This window comes from Lontra canadensis, unplaced genomic scaffold (genome assembly GCF_010015895.1).
Source record: "Lontra canadensis isolate GAN:19392208 unplaced genomic scaffold, GSC_riverotter_1.0 scaffold2, whole genome shotgun sequence".
Lineage (NCBI taxonomy): Eukaryota > Metazoa > Chordata > Mammalia > Carnivora > Mustelidae > Lontra > Lontra canadensis.
In genome coordinates this window covers 26,289,170-26,306,716 of record NW_022630996.1, presented here as the reverse complement: position 1 = coordinate 26,306,716, position 17,547 = coordinate 26,289,170, and the positions used below count along the sequence as shown (strand labels likewise).

General features: G+C 37.2%; 1 protein-coding gene across 2 annotated transcripts in view; it reads left to right on the top strand.

Moving 5' to 3' along the window:
- Positions 1-10,157, top strand: part of TES (testin LIM domain protein) — a 45,440-nt gene extending 35,283 nt beyond the window's left edge. Inside the window, exons 4-8 of one of the 2 annotated variants that reach the window (XM_032870945.1) lie at positions 880-1,215; positions 2,518-2,733; positions 3,151-3,309; positions 8,043-8,082; positions 8,856-9,013. In XM_032870945.1, the coding sequence (XP_032726836.1) occupies positions 880-1,215; positions 2,518-2,733; positions 3,151-3,309; positions 8,043-8,082; positions 8,856-8,890 (786 nt within the window). In that variant the 3' untranslated portion in view covers positions 8,891-9,013. Of the gene's footprint in view, positions 1-879; positions 1,216-2,517; positions 2,734-3,150; positions 3,310-8,042; positions 8,083-8,855 lie in introns of both variants that reach the window. The other variant, XM_032870934.1, reaches the window with a different exon arrangement.
- The last annotated feature ends 7,390 nt before the right edge of the window (positions 10,158-17,547 follow it).

The following is a 17,547-nucleotide window of genomic DNA, read 5'->3' as shown; positions in this document are numbered from 1 at the left end:
AATAATTAGGGGAAGGGCAATCTGTTTGTTAAATTTCAGGGGCTTCTTTTTTTAGGGCAGTCCCTTTGGTGACCTAATCAACCTCAAGTCTGTTATTTTTCTGGGGTTCCCATTACTTTGACTTCCAACTCTTACTGGTTTTCGAAAGTAAAATTAGATACCTCATAGAATTTTCCTGACTACTCAGTTATGTTAACCTTTTTGAGGGAATGGTCTGACATTTTTTAATAATTAGACGAAAAACATGTTTTGTATATATCTAGTAACTTCTAGCTTATACTTGAGAGGTATCTCTTAAGATAGCAAGGACGATCTGAAAGAATAGAATTTGTCATTTTTTTTTAAACTCAAAAAATGTTTAACAGTATACTTTACTATATAAAGAAAAAAAGGTAATTTTGTGTCAAACTCCTTTTACTGTTATAACAACCAAATACAACATTTGGAAGTCTTTTAAGAAGACTAGTTAAATCATTCAAGTGAATCTTATGATATATTTTTTTATATATAATGATAAAAATGTTCTTGATCCATAGGCAATTCTAAACATTTAACCATGCCTGCTAAAAATTTGTGTTCTCTTGCAATTATACATTTGTATATATAGCACAAGTAAACATTAATAACCAAAATCTTCTTATATACAGACAACAAAGGTTTAATTTCATGGAGAAAAATGTATTTATTTTTACTGAACTTAATCTATTTACAATACCTTTTTTGATTATGTTAATATCTCAAGATATTTATATTATAAAGACTGTTATGAATGGATAAAACCCCCTTCTTTCTTAATTTGCTTCTGATGTGTGTTATAAAATATTGCTTGTCTGATGACCAAGGCATCTCTCAGTTAACACTGGTCTCCTTGTGGTTCAGGCCAGGCAGTACATGCAGATGTTGCCCAAGGAGAAGCAGCCAGTGGCAGGCTCAGAGGGGGCACAGTACCGAAAGAAACAGCTGGCAAAGCAGCTCCCTGCACACGACCAGGATCCTTCAAAGTGTCATGAGTTGTCTCCCAGAGAGGTAAAGGAGATGGAACAGTTTGTGAAGAAATATAAGAGTGAAGCTCTGGGAGTAGGAGATGTCAAACTTCCCCGTGAGATGGATGCTCAAGGCCCCAACCGAATGTACATCCCTAGTGGGGATAGAAGCACCACAGCAGCCGTGGGGGCCATGGAGGACAAATCAGCCGAACACAGAAAAACTCAGTATGTAAGTACAGAGCTCCTGGTGTTGGCCCAACTGGTCTGTTTCTACAGGTTCTTTCCCATTCTTTGAATATTTTTTACAGGGGTGTGGGCGGGGTGGCATTCCTCAGTTTCCAAAAGGAGTAAGTGAAGGAAATAAATTAAAATTCATTTTAGGTTTATTTTAGCAAATCATCACATTTGAAACCTCTATCTAACGCCAATTTTCTGATTCTCTCTTGCCAAGAGTAATTGTGAGTTTTATGTATACATAGTAGTTAGCATTGGTGTCATGCTGGAATACAACATGCTCCTCTAGAATCTGTTTCCAAACATAATTTTGGTGCTAATTGTTTATCTCGTCCCCTAAACAAGAATAATGTATGATTAGGTTAATTCAGTTTTGCTTGTGAGAACATGCCTAAAATTCATAATTCAAATTTATGTGGACATACAGTTGACCCTGAAAAACATGGGTTTGAACTGGGTAGATCCACTTATACACAGATTTTTTTTTATCAATACAGTATAGTCCTATAAATGTATTTTCTCTTCCATTTGATTTTCTTAATAATAATTTTTTTCTAGCTTACTCTATTGTAAGAATTCAGTATATAATACATAAAACATACAAAATATGTGTTAATCAACTATGTTATTGGTAAGGCTTCAAATCAGTAGTAAACTATTAGTAGTTGAGTTTTGAGGAAGTCAAATTTATACGTAGCTTTCTGATTACGTGTGGGGTCAGCACCCCTAACCCCTGTGTTGTTCGAGGGTCAACTATATAATCAATCTTACTTTTTAAAAATCTCTCTTAGGAGGGAAATTGAAGTATTTTTCTTATGCCTTGAAATAAGAGAATTGTGATACACATGAACAAAATATAAGAGCTAAATTTAGTGTAATATATTTCTCATAGATAGAATTAGCACATTAACCAATAAGGCTTAGTCCTGTTTAAAAAAAGAGAGAGAAAGAGAGAGAGAGAGAGAGAGAAGATACCAATAAGCTCTAAGTTAATGATTTTGGGAGAACCACTTAAAAGTTGGGGTGAAAATTATTGTTGCCCTTTTTCTGTAAGTGATAATTCAGGAAACAGTGCTCCTTTACCAGCAGGGCACAAGAATTAGGTTTGAAGAGCCTGGAGAAAGCCAAGAAATCCCATTTCCCGGAAATGCTGACATCTTACTGTCTCTGTGGACAAATTACTAATTTTAGTAGGAATTCTTTCTCTTGGAAGTTGTTTCTCTGAATTACTGTGACACCAATGATGAGAAACGCCAGTCTTACAATGACATATTGTTTTGGACGGCTTTCCTTTCAGTCCTGCTACTGCTGCAAACAGAGTATGAAAGAGGGTGACCCAGCCATCTACGCTGAAAGGGCCGGCTATGATAAACTGTGGCACCCAGCTTGTTTCGTCTGCAGTACCTGCCACGAGCTCCTGGTCGACATGATTTATTTCTGGAAGAATGGGAAGCTGTACTGTGGCAGACATTACTGTGACAGTGAGAAACCACGGTGTGCTGGCTGCGATGAGGTGTGTTCCCTGTGGCTCCTATAGATGGGCTCCCTCTGGTGCCCCCATAGAGTCCCCTAACCATCTTCACCAGGCCATCCTTGGCAGAAAGTCCACATGAATTAGCCAAGCATCAGTCTCTTTATTTACACGCAGAGGAGTTGAGTGGGAAAACATCTTTTAACTCAGTCATTCGGGGTATCTGTTTTAACTGTGTTGACTAATGAAAGACTGTCCAGGAACATAGAAGACTGATTTGGACTGAAGGAAATAATAACCTGAATTTAAGGATTAAGTTATTTTCAGACTTTGAGGTCAGAAAGTGGGTTGATTTTTTACTTGTGGATCTAAATCCCTTACTAGTCTACAGAACCTAGCTTTATCATTTGTAGCTAAAAGGAAAATACGTGATTCCTCTTATTTTTGCCCTCTTCCCAGTTGATATTCAGCAATGAGTACACCCAAGCAGAAAACCAAAATTGGCATTTGAAACATTTCTGTTGCTTTGACTGTGACAACATCCTAGCTGGGGAAATATATGTGATGGTCAATGACAAGCCCGTGTGCAAGCCCTGCTATGTGAAGAATCATGCTGTGGTAAGAAGCATTCTGGGGTATGGGTGCCTTGACCTGCTTTAGGAGTTGACACTATGCCTTTATCTAAGCCAATGAGAAACATAAAGGACTGCGGTTAAGTAAGAAACCTGTGATTCCTGCTATAGGGTCTTAAAATCCAGGTAGTTCAAAAACAATAACACGCATTGACTGTGAGCCACCTCAAGATTTCTATCTGTACAGTTTACACTATAGATTATAAGTGCTACTTAGTCATCAAATCCCCACTAAAAAAAGTTCTTTAATGGAAATGAGACTGATTGGTTTTATCATACAGATCAGAGTCCATTTACATTAAGATTTTTAGGAGCTTTTTGTGTTCTTTAGCTGTGTTTGAGTGTTTTTGGTTTCTGTTCCATGTTCCTAGGGCCCCTAACTGTGGCTTCATTTTCTCTTTTTAACCTGGACATTGTACAATGCCTGTTTCTTAAACCCTCATTGAATTGATGGACTATAACAAAATTTGACCTACATATTTAGATTTATTTGTATCAGCCAAACATTCAAATAGTTAATGTGAGGGTATATTTTTTTTTCCTGGCTCTACCCTGCTTACTCAGAGCTGCTATTAGACGAAGGCCAAGAGATAAGCAATTTAGATAAAGGATAGATAAAGAAAGTTGACCATATATAGTAAAGCTCTTAATCCAAGGGATATTAAAATGATAGACATCTACTTCTTTATAAGCAGAAAAATATGTACTAAAGTTCCTCAGAGCTATCATGTAAGGCAGGCTTCTGGCTAAGGAATACAGTGTTGTGTTTATATCATTCTAGGAGTGTGGTACTGTGGGAATAACGTAATGAGTTCTGATGCCAGTGCCAGTTTTCAACCTTTATCCACTCTCTGAGTATAATTCATCATTTTCTATCAATTCTGCCTCATCCGTAAATCTCAGATCCTCACAGTTACAACTATACTCTATGTCAGACCTTTATTTTTTGTCATTTGGATTATTATAGTGACCTCAAGTTTGGTCTCCCCGCTTCCATTCCTCATCTTGTCCAAAATCACCTTCCATAATGATGGAAGGTGACCTTTCTGAAATGCAAACCTAATCACTAAGCCTTTGCTTACCAGATCCAGCCCCTTGCCCGTTCAGCCTCTTCTACTAGTTACCCAATCCAAATCATATTCAACAAGTTACCCATTTTCTAGTTTTTGGACTGTTCTGGGTCTTCTACTCACCTTAACTCCTCCATCTGTTGCACTCTCCCCATTCCCCATTTCACCTGCTCAGACTCAGTGGAGGCATTTTTTTAGAATACCTTTCTTTTTTTGGTCATAAGCTCCAGCCCTTTTTCTCTGGGTAAGATGCTTCTCTGTGCTCCAGCGGAGCACATCTGTGTGTAATTAATACCACCTTTCCGTCTCCTCCCCTAGACTATAAGCAGCTGGTGGACAGAGCTTGCCTTTTTATTTCCATGCCCTCAATGTCTGCCCTTAGGAAATGTTCAAGTGACTTCTTTGTCCTCTAATATTTCTCATTTGCTTTGGATCAACATGGGCCTCCTTATACCTGGGAAAAGGATTATGAATCACCATGTGACCTGGTACATAATTTAGCTAAAAACTACTTCCCTGAATATTATTGCTACATTTTCTTTAAAGGTAAATTGTTATCATAATGTATATTTTACTATAGGGCTGTGTGACCTTGGTCTCAAGGACTAGGATGCAAATTCCATGTAGGCAGGGAATTTTGTCTGCTGTGTTTTCTAATTCCAACACAAGAACAGCACAGTAGATACTCAGTAAATACTGAATAAAGCCTTAAACAGATGAAGCTGCTTTATGTAACTGTTACAAGCTTCTCTTTCTTAGGTTGTAACTAAACAACAGAGAGGAATAACCAGAGATATTATGAAAACACAGAGAGAAAATTTGTAAATCATTTAGTTTTATGATGTGGTATGATTTCTTTTAGGAAGTTTACTTTCTCAGTAAGATGTACTATTGCCCTTTGCATAAAATTAAAATGAACAGCTCTTTCCATTGCCTGTACAAATCAGCTAATGATAAAACAAGCTATCCCTTCCACATACTAAATGATGTAAAATTTTGAAGATTGTCTGGTTCAGGGCATCAGTCTGCTTAGATCTTTTCATCTTCAAACAAATTGTCTGTGGACCTGAAGGCAAGAACTCAATTTAAAACAGGGCATTTCTGCGGGAAAAAAATTAACTTAGAAAGAGGATAGTGGGAAATAGACTTAGTTTGTCTCTGAATGGTCTCTGGAATTCTGGTCTCAAATGGCCATCCCTTGAATTCACATCTCTCAGACTTCACAGGAACCTCTTGCCAGAGAGGTCATTACAATAAGTGTTGTTAGTGTTGTTGGTTTTTTTTTTTTTTTTTCACATTGTGTATACAAATAAACTAAAAGAAGTAGAAGAAATTGAAGGAAATCAAAACAAATTGAAATACTGTAAGTTTAAGAACCCCAAAAAATCAAATGCCAGGCAGAAAGTGGTAAAGCATATCATCTCCCAGACACTCAATGAGGCCTAGGCAACTCTCAGATTTATAAAGAATTAGGGGCAGTAGGTTTTAGCTGGGACTCTATGTCGGAATTTGGGATGAATGACAACTTATTAGAAAAACTAAATTATATGAAACCATAAAGCCTAAATTCCTATACCATTCAGTGTGTTCATTAGTTTTTTTTTAGCCTAAGCAATTTCCTTAATTTTATATATAATTGAATAATAGTTATCTCTTTTTTATTTTTTTATTTTTTTTTAGATTTTACTTATTTATTTGATAGAGAGTGAGAGAGAGAGAGAATGACAGGGAAGAAGGTCAGAGGGAGAAGCAGATTCCTCATGGAGTTGAAAGCCCGATGAGGGACTCGATCCCGGGATTCCGGGATCATGACCTGAGCCGAAGGCAGTCGCTTAACCAACTGAGCCCCCCAGGTGCCCCAGTTATCTCTTTTTTAAAATCACAAATAAAAATATTAATTTCAAAAGATATGAAAAGATCCACAAGTATTGTTAGAGGGCTGAGATAAAGAAGATAGGTCATGGTCTAAAAGCATGTTCTAAAAACAATTTTTTCTAAAAAAAATTGTGAGATGCTTCTATGTTACACAAACAAGTTTAAAATATTGAAAAATTAATATGAAAGATAGAAAACTGCAAAGGGCAATGTTCTAAATATAAATCTACAAAATATGAATATATGCAAAAGCAATTGCTTGCATGATACAGCTACAAATTAAGAGCTCACTTGTAATTAAAACACCCATTTTTGTTGTATTCAGGAATAGCCACATATTGATCATGGAAGGAGAATATCTCCCTTGCTTCTCAGGAAACACTAGGTTGACATAACATGGGAATTAAATAGCTATAATCTCTGTAATTAGAGGCCATGTAGCACTAAAAAGTATGGAAAGTCAGGGCACCTGGGTGGCTTAGTCGGTTGAGTGTCCGACTCTTGATTTCTGCTCAGGTCATGATCTCAGGTTGTAGGATCAAGCCCATGTCAGGCTCCATGCCAGGCTCAAGAATCTCTACCCCCATCTCCTTCTACCTCTCTCTTTCTCTCAAAATAAACAAAACCTTAAAAAAAAAAAAAAGCATAGAAAGTATATTGCACGTTTGAAGTGGGTATTTGTAACAAGGCCTCACTTCACAACCTAAACCAGTTTTCCCCACTGAATAGCAGCCATGTTTTAAGGTCTTTTCAAGTAAGGAGGCTCAGGCTGAATGACATGCCCTCTTCTCTGAAGGAGTCACATTAAGAAACCAAAGGTGCTGAAGATTAGACACTTCTATGTAATGCAGGACAGTCTGTTGCTTTCTTTACTTGTTATAAAATACTTAAAAAATTTAGATAGTCCCATTCATTCAGAATATGCACAAACAAGAAAGCCTATGAACTATCTAGTGTTTTGGAAGTCTCGATAGGGTAGTTTTGTTTTCTCTTAAGATATTGAGGGTTATTCATTTATTTTCTTCATATGGATGTTCAGCTAAAGAAGAAAATTATGTGTGTTGTGGATGTGGATGTATATGCATGCCATGTATTTATTTGTACATAACATACACTGAATTCCACAGAGAATAGAAGTATTAATATTTTACAATATTTGATTATACATAAATTATTACTTAGAACAGAAGCCAATTAACTACAATTTTTAGTGCAAATTATTCTCAAACACTGGCAGTATTTTAAGTTGCGTCCTTATTTTGAATATGATTTTCATTTCATACTCTCTAGAAATCAGTGATGTTAATAATCTCATGTGTCAGAGGTAAGACTAGTAAAATTATGCTTCAAAGCTTTAATGAGTGAGGAAAATCTTTTTTTTTTTTAAAGACTATTTTTTAAGAGCAGTGTTAGGTTTACAACAAAAGAGGAAGACACAGCAATTTCCCACATAAGCCCTACACTTACACATATATTATCTCACTCACTGTAACATCACTCACCTGAATGCTACATTTTTTATCAAGGATTAATCTACATTCACATTTCATAATCACCCAGAGTCCATAGTTCACCTCAGGGTTCATCCTCGGTGTTTCACATTCTGTGGGTTTGGACAAAAGTACAGCCTGGGCAAATGACATATACCCATCATAATAAAATTGTAGAGAATATTTTCACTGCCCTAAATGTCCTCTGTGCTCTCTACCTGGTCTTCTCTCCAATCCCCCTATCCCACCCCTGGCAACCACTAATCTTTTTATTTTCTCCTTAGTTTTGCCTTTGCCAGAATGTCATATGGTTGGAATCATACAGTATGTTGCTTTTTTAAAAGATTGGCTTCTTTCTCTTAGCAATGTGCATTTAAAATTCCTCCATGTCTTTTCATGGTTTGATAGCTCTATCTTTTTTAGCACTGGTTAATATCCCATTGTCTCAATTATCACAGTGTATTTATCTCTTTACTTACTGAAGTACATCTTGGTTGCTTCCAGATTTTGGCAATTATAAATAAAAATTCTATAAATATCAATGTGCAAGTTTTTGTGGGCATAAGTTTTCAGCTCCTTTAGGTAAATGCCAAGGAGCATCATTTTGGACTGTATGATGAAAGTATGTTCAGTTTTCTAAGAAAATGCTAAACTGTCTCCCAAAGTGGCTGTATGTTTTGCATTCCCACCGATTATGAACGATGAAGATGTTCCACATCTTCACCAGCATTTGGATTTATAGGGAAAACCATAAAACTTCTCTATAATTAGTAAAGTAGAATACACTAGAATGAAACTGCTCTGAAACTCACCATCGAGACTTTCTGCCTCAAACACCATGGGGATATCTTACAAGCACCAAATCATCTGTTTGGTCTTTACCTGTTATTTCTCAGAGACACCCATTCTTTACAGATATCCATTAACAGTGGTTGGCTAAAAAGTTAACTAGAAGGTCAATCTTAGTTATATATTTTTGAGGTGGTCATTCTCAGTTTAATTTACCATCTGAAAGACATTGTTTGTTCTAACATGAAAATGTTACCATCAGCTTGATCTCTCATCCTCTTCTGTTATCTGTGTAATCAACTTAACAGGTATGTCAAGGGTGCCACAATGCCATCGACCCTGAAGTGCAACGGGTGACCTATAACAATTTCAGCTGGCATGCGTCCACAGAGTGCTTTTTGTGTTCTTGCTGCAGCAAGTGTCTCATTGGGCAGAAGTTCATGCCAGTAGAAGGGATGGTTTTCTGTTCAGTGGAGTGTAAGAAGATGATGTCTTAAGAGGAAAGTACCAAGCAGTATTGAGCCATAGCTATCCTAAATGGTCTGCATTTCTACTGTAAAATGCAATTTGGAAAAATAAATGGAAAAAAAGAAACTGTAAAGGAAACCAGGAGATTTTGTTCAATACCTTTCTTTGCTGTTTTTCCTTATCAATTTTTTTTTCATCTCAATTTTTAAAACCTGCCTTTTAAGCAATTGATTTTTTAAACAGTAAGGAATTTTATATTTCCTTAGCTTTCCTCATGTAAAATCTTGGAGGTGGAAGCCTGGGTTTAATTAATCTTCATACACCTCTCCCCCTGTGCCAAACAAACAGTATTTATGAACACTTAAAAATTAGTGTGCTGAATGGAAAGATGCACATTACTAGTTCTATATTCTTTTCCCCCTCTAATGTAAAATGAAAGGAAATTAAACTTGCCCTAATGCCAAGGCTCTGCGTTTATTGCCTTATCTTATTCACTGAACTTTGTAGTGATACTCAGTGAATTCTTTTGACAAAGAAAAGAGAAACGCAGCAGAGTACAGAGGGCTGTTATCATTCTAATGCTTTTGCATTTGCTCTTTTCTCTTTTAGGCAGAGGTGGCTTTATTGCATTTCTCTATCCTTTTTTTTTTTTTTAAACTTGCCCTACCTCGCAGCATTCTCTTTATAAGCTCATGACCTCCATCTGTGGCCTTAAATACTTTATTGTCACACGTGGCATCCACTTTTTCCTTCTATAGGTGATTTCTGGCTTGGACATAAAAGCCAAGCCATTCACTTACGTTTCCAATCCAAAGAACATGTATACCTTTTATACCCAAGAAACTATAACTTGTACTGATTGCACTTGCCTACCATGGTTTGGATAGTTTTTTGTTTTTGTTTTTTTTTTTTGCATGAATTTACTCTTTTCTAATGGATACTGTTGTATGGTGCTTCTAAACCTGTTCAAGGGTATATATCGAATGTCTTCTTTGCCTGTATACTTCCATCTTTAGATATTTCTATGTTTATTTTTCCATATATACTTCCATATATACTATGCACTATAAAGATGAAACTGAATGAATGATATGTATATTCAAAATAAAGTCTCTTTCACCTCAACAATTGTACCTTTATTCTTCATAACCTTTCCCTTAGAGGAAAAAAAAAAAAAAATCAGTCTGCAGTTTAGCTTTGTCACAGCAGGGGGCGTCATCTCCACAGATAAAGCCTCAAACAAAAATAAAGGCTGTTTCTCACAAGACAGGAAACTAAGCTTTTCTTTATGATGAAGGGATACATTTTATGAAAAAAAAATTTTTTTTTGAGAGAGCATATGATCAAGGAGGGGTAGAAGAAAAATCTCAAGAAGGCTCCACACTCAACGCAGAGCCCCCCACACAGCTAGATCTTAAGATCCTAAGATCATGATCTGGGTTGAAATAAAGAGAAGTTTAACCAACTGAGCCATCCAGGTGCCCGTTTTATGACACTTAAATAAATTAAGCAAACAACAAATTTAAGTTTTCAATTCGTGCATAAGTTTCATCTTTCAGAAAAGAAATATGTCAACTTTTTAAAGATTTTATTTATTTATTTGACACAGAGAAAGAGATCACAAGTAGTCAGAGAGGCAGGCGGGGCGGGGGGGATGGGGAAGCAGGCTCCCCACCCAGCAGAGAGCCCGATGTGGGGCTCCATCCCAGGACCCTGAGATCACGACCTGAGCTGAAGGCTGAGGCTTAACCCACTAAGCCACCTAGGCGCCCAGAAATGTGTCATTTTAACTGAAGTTTGGGTAAGTTCTATCCTTTTGAGGTGAAACTAACAATTATTACTCTTACACTTGAATTGTTTTTTGGTTTTCTAACAATTTTTTCTGGCTACTTAGTGTGAAAAAGATGTGGTATAGTAGTAGATTAATTCTTCCTAGTTTAGCAGATCAAGAGATTTCTTTTTCTTTCTTTCTTTTTTTTCTTTTTTTCAGTCTGAAGTATTTCTGTCATAATGGGAGTAGTGGTTTTCTATGACACATACTCAGAATAATTTGCTTTGGATTTTTTTCCCCCCAGTTCATGATTGTTTGGCTGATAGTGCTTTTCCTAAATTCCATATCCCATCTCACCACTCACATCCTATCACTAACATAAAGGTAGACACATTTATTCCTTCTGCATTATGCCTTCCTCAGCCATGAAAAAGTATCTTGAACACATGTCACTTTATCTGAAGAAGTAATCTAATCCTTCATAGAGTATTAAATGCTTATATCACAAGTATCCATCATTATCTATAAATATCACTTTATGCTTGCTCTACTTCAGATGGCAACAAATATACTTTCTGTAGCATTTTTTCCACAAAGTTGAACAAGTTAACTTTCCCAGGCATGGCTATGTGTGGATAAAATGAAACAATTCCCCTACATATGAACGTGGCCACTCTTTACTTGTCTGCCTGAGCAACCTACATTCCCGGGGCTGAGGTAGAATCAAGCTGCCTGGGGATTCTTAGAGTTCCAAGAAAATTGAACAAATCCATCATTCACTACCCAAGAAAACTGACTGCATGTATGTTAGGCATTTCCTAAAAGAATAAAGTACTTTGGCCTGGGAAATACAGAGCCACTGGGTTTGACTCTTTACCGTGACTTATTATTAAATGAACTGTAATGAAATTTATGTAATGCAAGAGAATGAGTGCTATTTTTAATTTAATTTAATATTTTTTAATTAGATTCTTTTTCAAACAAAAAGTCTTTTAAATACTTTGTCCTATAACAAGAGAATAAGATGGTTACTAGATTCTCTACAATTTATTTTCCCTCTAGCATTTGAATATGCTCACCCCTCACTCTCCACTATCATTTTATATTCTGCATTGTCATCAATTCTAAATAATGGCTTACTTGGTACAGGGACCAAAGTTAAATCCTCTCCATGCTATAAGAAAAGATAGGGAAGTAATAAATGTTTTTATCTGAATTCATGCATTCTTTTTCTTTAAAAGTAGATAATGAAGAATAGGTTTTTATTTCCTAACTTCTCAAGGGTAAATGGAAATCTCTATCACCCAAATTCCATTTCAGTTCTTATTTTCAGAGATACAGCTTATTCTTTCTGTAGTCAATATAGAAGGCATTAACAACCATGTCTATGCAGTTAGCAGCAGAGATACTCTGGAAACTAGATTGGGAGGAAGAGAATACCAGAATATGAACCATGATAAAGGACCGCAGAGAATAAGAGATGTCTTTTTCCCTTCTGCAGAAGCCACCATTTTGGATATTAAAAGGTGTTGGTGGGACTTCTGATTCTCTTATTCCCTACTCTGCTGTAGGTTCTTGAGAATAGAGAGGTTTCTTTCCTGACCCAGGAAGTTCAATAGATTTTGAAACATCAGTTGTTGAAGAATACTGAGGTGAGGTAATACATTTATCATCCTTATTTGGAAGAATCTGACATGTTAGAAATATTAATCATGAACTCATTCACAGAAACTGGACACATCCTGTTCATCTCTAAGTAGAATTTTGCTTGTAACCCTTGGATACAGTAATAATTTTGAGAAATCAATGGATTTCAGTTATTTGATCCCATTAAGAAATGTGAGTTGCTTAAAAGACACACCAGCATTTCTATTTGTTGTAAAATATCTTTTTTTTTTTTCCTCAAGTGAGGGCCTTTGAGGGGTTTTCTTCTTTAATCAACCCAAGCTGAGACTTCTTAACTCTGAAATCTTCAAGCATAGATTTCCAAATCTGACTTTGAAGTATTTCAGACCGATTTTACCGGCAAGAGATTCATTATTGACTCATCGTAAGGAATTTCCAACATGCAGTGTTTAAGCTCATCCAGCTTCACCATGGTTACCAAAGAGACACCATAACCCAAGATCAGTATTAAGCCTTTGTCTCAGGATACCCTGGCATATCTGAACTTGTCTTCTGGGTATTCACTTAATTCCTCAGAAAACTTATGACTCCATCAAAGTCTTCATAAAATAGCATTTTACCACAGAGTCTTACTAGATATGCTCTGTCCCTACCTGACCTCTCCTGATTTAAATGCTCAATGACAACCTTGATGATTGCACTGAATACTCGCAAATATGAAAAGGACCCACTGTGCTGGGGTATACAGGTGTGTTTTGAGCACATAATCTGAAACACATGCTTGCTTAATTGAAAATTTTTTCATATAATTAACAGATATTTAAATAGCTTTAGCTAATTATTTTATCTCTTCATGGGGAACAACATGTCATTGTAATTTCTATTTAATCTGATAATATATTTTGAAACACTCAAAACAAGGTATCATGAGCCTTTTATACTTGTTTTGAACAGCATTTTATGCTGACATTTATGAAGGCTACTATTGATTTTTCCTCAATGATACTTCACCCCAGAATATATTGACCTTCAGACAATAACAAAACAACTTGCACCCAGTTACCTTTACTAGAATCTTCTATTATCGAATAGCAGAGACGTTAGAGTTGATGCTCCCATAAATGCTGACTGTGAAGGCATCATGGTATAGTTTAAAGGAGGGCTGGGTTTAGGAGTCTAGAGACCTTCTGGCCAAACCCCATTGATTGTTTCTCTTCTCCTCATAGTTATAGCTGAGTAGGATGGAGGAAAAGATCATTGGAGGTGAGGAGTCTAGGAAATAATGGGCCCAAGGGTAGGATAGACATCTATAAATATGTTGAAGTCACCAAGAATAACAATAGGGAAAATGGTTGAGAGAAGAATGAGCCAGAGGCCAAAAGTTATCAAAAAATGAAATGAGGTATCCTAGAATTTGACTCAAGATGACAACTAAGGGTAGAAATAGATGGTAAAGTCTGAGGCCATCTATTATATACATTTCAAAGAGCTGTGATTTTGTTAGGGGAAAAAAAAAGGAATTACAGAGAACAAGGAAGACACTGACACCACAGGCACTCTGGAATGCCTGTACGAGAGCAAAAATTACTGGTCTCTACCGGAGAACACTACAGAGGAAATAGAGAACTTGAGGGATAACTGGTTCTCAGTTGCAACAAGGAGAGGCAGCAGCTGAGAGTACAGGCATTTTGCAGTTCGCAGAAGTTGGAATTCATAGGACATAGACGTCAAGTAGGAAGTGTGGGAAGGGAAAGGGCCAGATTAAGGGATTTAACAAAGCAGAATGATATCAGATTTCCAAATGAGGCCAAAAAATCTAGATGCCTGGAGTAAACAGAGCTGAGAGACACACCAAGGTTAGTTCCGGTAGTTTGCTAGAGAAGAATGAGTAATTAATTAGGAATGTTTTTGGCTGTAAGTACTTAAAGACAAGACATAGGCTAGTCCAAATGGGGCTCAGAACAAGCTCCTTCTAATCTCTATTCTGCCATCCCATATTCATTGCCTTCCATTCTCAAGTTTGGCCTCTCATTCAAATGCCAGTCCTTCACACAACAGCACCCAAAGTGTACAGCAGAGGTGGGAAAAAAGGGTATTTTACTCTCTCTGCTCAAGGAGAAACATCTTTCCCAGGAACCCCCAACAGACTTTCCTACCCTTCTGTTTCTTAGCTAGAACTTGGTCACCTGCTCAGAGAAAATGGGAAGCTATAGGTATGGTTGACTTATCCCATCGTAATTCATACGCTGAGGGTTGGGCACATGGTCACTCAGAACAAAATTGCTGATATAAAAAGAGGGGTAATGACTGTTGAATTGGCAAACAACTCAACACTATGGTGACTAATGATTTAGAGTTCAGAATCTGTGGACCACTATGATGAATGATTATTTAGAGTTCAGATCCTTTAGCTGTAGGGTATAGGCTTGCTGGACAGCTGCCTACTTCTGAAGCTTGGGGTTTGTGTTGGCTTGTTAGATGAGACAGGGGCATCATTTGGGGTCTGTTTCTTGGGAAGAATGCCAGCGAATGGCCAGAGATGACATGAAGTCACAATAAGAGATACTATGACGTTCCTGCAATGACTGGTTACTAGATTTTTGCTTGGCTTGCTCCCCCCTCCATCTCATTCTATCTGATCCATTTCAACTCACAGGTCATTGTTACTTCCTCTATCAAAGTTTCTCTCTCTCTCTCCCTCCTTATATCTTATTCTTTGGTTCCCCTACCATGCTGACTTATCTTACCATCTGAAACATTTATTTAAATCTCTCTGTGCCTGCCTCTCTAATACCATAACCAACAATGTAGTTGATGCCCTCACTGTTTTTCACCAGGGATATTTTAAGTTCCTATCAGGTCTTCTGCTATAGTCTCACCCTCTCACACTCGTGCTCACTCAGTGGTTCTCAAACTTTAGTGTGCAGCAAAATCACCAGGAGGGCTTGTTCAATACAAAATTACTGGACCCCACTCCCCAGAGTTTCTGAATCAGTAGGTCTTGGGTGGGGCCTGATTATCTGCATTCCTAAAAAGTTCCCAGGTGATGCTGATGCTGATATCTGGGTCCACACTTTGAGAAACGTTGTGATTCATTCTCTATTTTTCTCCCAGAGTATAAAACAAAGACAGAATTTCTATTCTCCTACTTAAAAATCTAACAGTGATCCAGACTCTTTTTCTAACTGTCCATACATATGCATTGTTATCTAGCCATAGCCAAATGCTGAGTTTGTTGAAGCTAGCAACTTCTTTCATCCATGACTACAAAGGTAGCTACCGCTAAGAAGCTGATCCATGACACTCTCATACCCACTAAGTTTGTGACCCATCCTCTGTGCTCCCACAAAGGTTTCGATCTATAGTACTAGCTTACCTACATCATTGTCCTAATCAAGTGCAGGAATATAATATTATTTATATTTTTTTTTCTGGAACCCAATATAGCACTTAACACATGATATATGCCTTCAAAATAGTGAATAACAAAAGGAACTAAGTGACATGTGAATAAGTCATGAAAACCAGGTAAGAATTTTACTAGTTGATATGGAACTCATTTGGTCATTTTTTTAAAAAATGGATCAATAGAAGAAATACAGCTCGAAAGTTAAAAAAATTTTTACTTGAATTTTTATTTTTTAATTTAGAATGAAGAAAAATTTTTATTTTTTTCAACATATGAGAAGGCATTTTTTATTCAGTATGTGCTTTTTTAAAAAAAGGGTTTTTTTAAGATTTTATTTATTTATTTGACAGACAGAGATCACAAGTAAGGCAGAGAGGCAGGTGGCGGGCGGGGCGGGGGGGAGGTAGGCTCCCTGCCAAGCAGAGAGCCTGATGCAACTTCTTTCATCCCTGATGCGGGGCTCCATCCCAGAATCCCAGGATCATGACCTGAGACAAAGGCAGAGGCTTTAACCCACTGAGCCACCCAGGCAGCCCCCAAATTTTTTATTAACATATAATATATTATTTGTTTCAGGGGTACAGATCTGTGATTCATCAGTCTTACACAATTCACAGCACTCACCACAGCACTGAACTTTTAAATAAAAGTGGTAACAGGGTTCGTAGTACACTGCCCTCAGCAATATTTATAAAATTGCTGTTCTCTCCTGCCTGCTTGCTTTACACCTCTAGCTGCCCTCTCTCCACAAGTCCCCCAAGCCTCAACCTTACCCAATTTCTCTTCTCTTGCACTCTGCCATGTCCACTTCTTCCCGTTGCTTCATTCATGCATTCAGGCACTCACACACTCACTCACAGTCAGTCAATATTTAATGAACATCTACTATATGCCTGGAATGGCTGCACGCACTGGCAACAAAGTAGTGAATGAGACAAAATCCTTATTCTCGTGGTGCTTTATGTTCTAGAGAGAATGGAAGAATTCCAACACATAAAATTAAATGTGGCCAACTGAGGAAAATAAGATTTAAGAGCAGAGAATATATAAAAAGTAAGAGGAGATCAAAGCCATTAAAAATATTAGATAATAAGGGACTGCATAATAGCTATAATGAGGTTCTAATTGCTCTAAGATTCTAAGCATTGACTTTACCATGACATGTGAGAACTGAGACCTCTTCAATAGTCTGAGTGGATTGAGGGAAGGCTGTGAACTCTCCCAAATGAATCATTTATACCCGACTGCCTAAGAAATTACTATTAGAGCTTAGTGCTGAAGGGATTCAGAATGAGCCTCTCCTTAAATGCCACTTTGGCATGTGGATTACTTTGAGCTGAAGTTAATCAAGACCTAAAGATTTGGGGGGGAAAGCTTTACCTTCCCCTGACCTGCCTAAAAGAATTTAGAACATGGGCCAGGTGTGGTAAACTAGGGGTAAACTCAGCATAATCTGGAAAGCAAATTCCATGTGTCCCATTGTCTCTGAATGGTATGGCAAACATTTGTTTACCAAAATATTTATTCTTCCCATCTTCCTATAATTTGTCTTCATCCTCTTTGAAGTCTCAGACTCCCTACTCCCTTCTTAGTTCTGGATGGTATATAAACCTCAACTGCCCAGCGGCCCGTGGGGTCTCATAATCTTATGGGGCTCCTGCACATCTGTAATTAAGTTTGTTTTTCCCCTGTTAATCTGTCTTATATCAATTTGTCAGCCAAATAA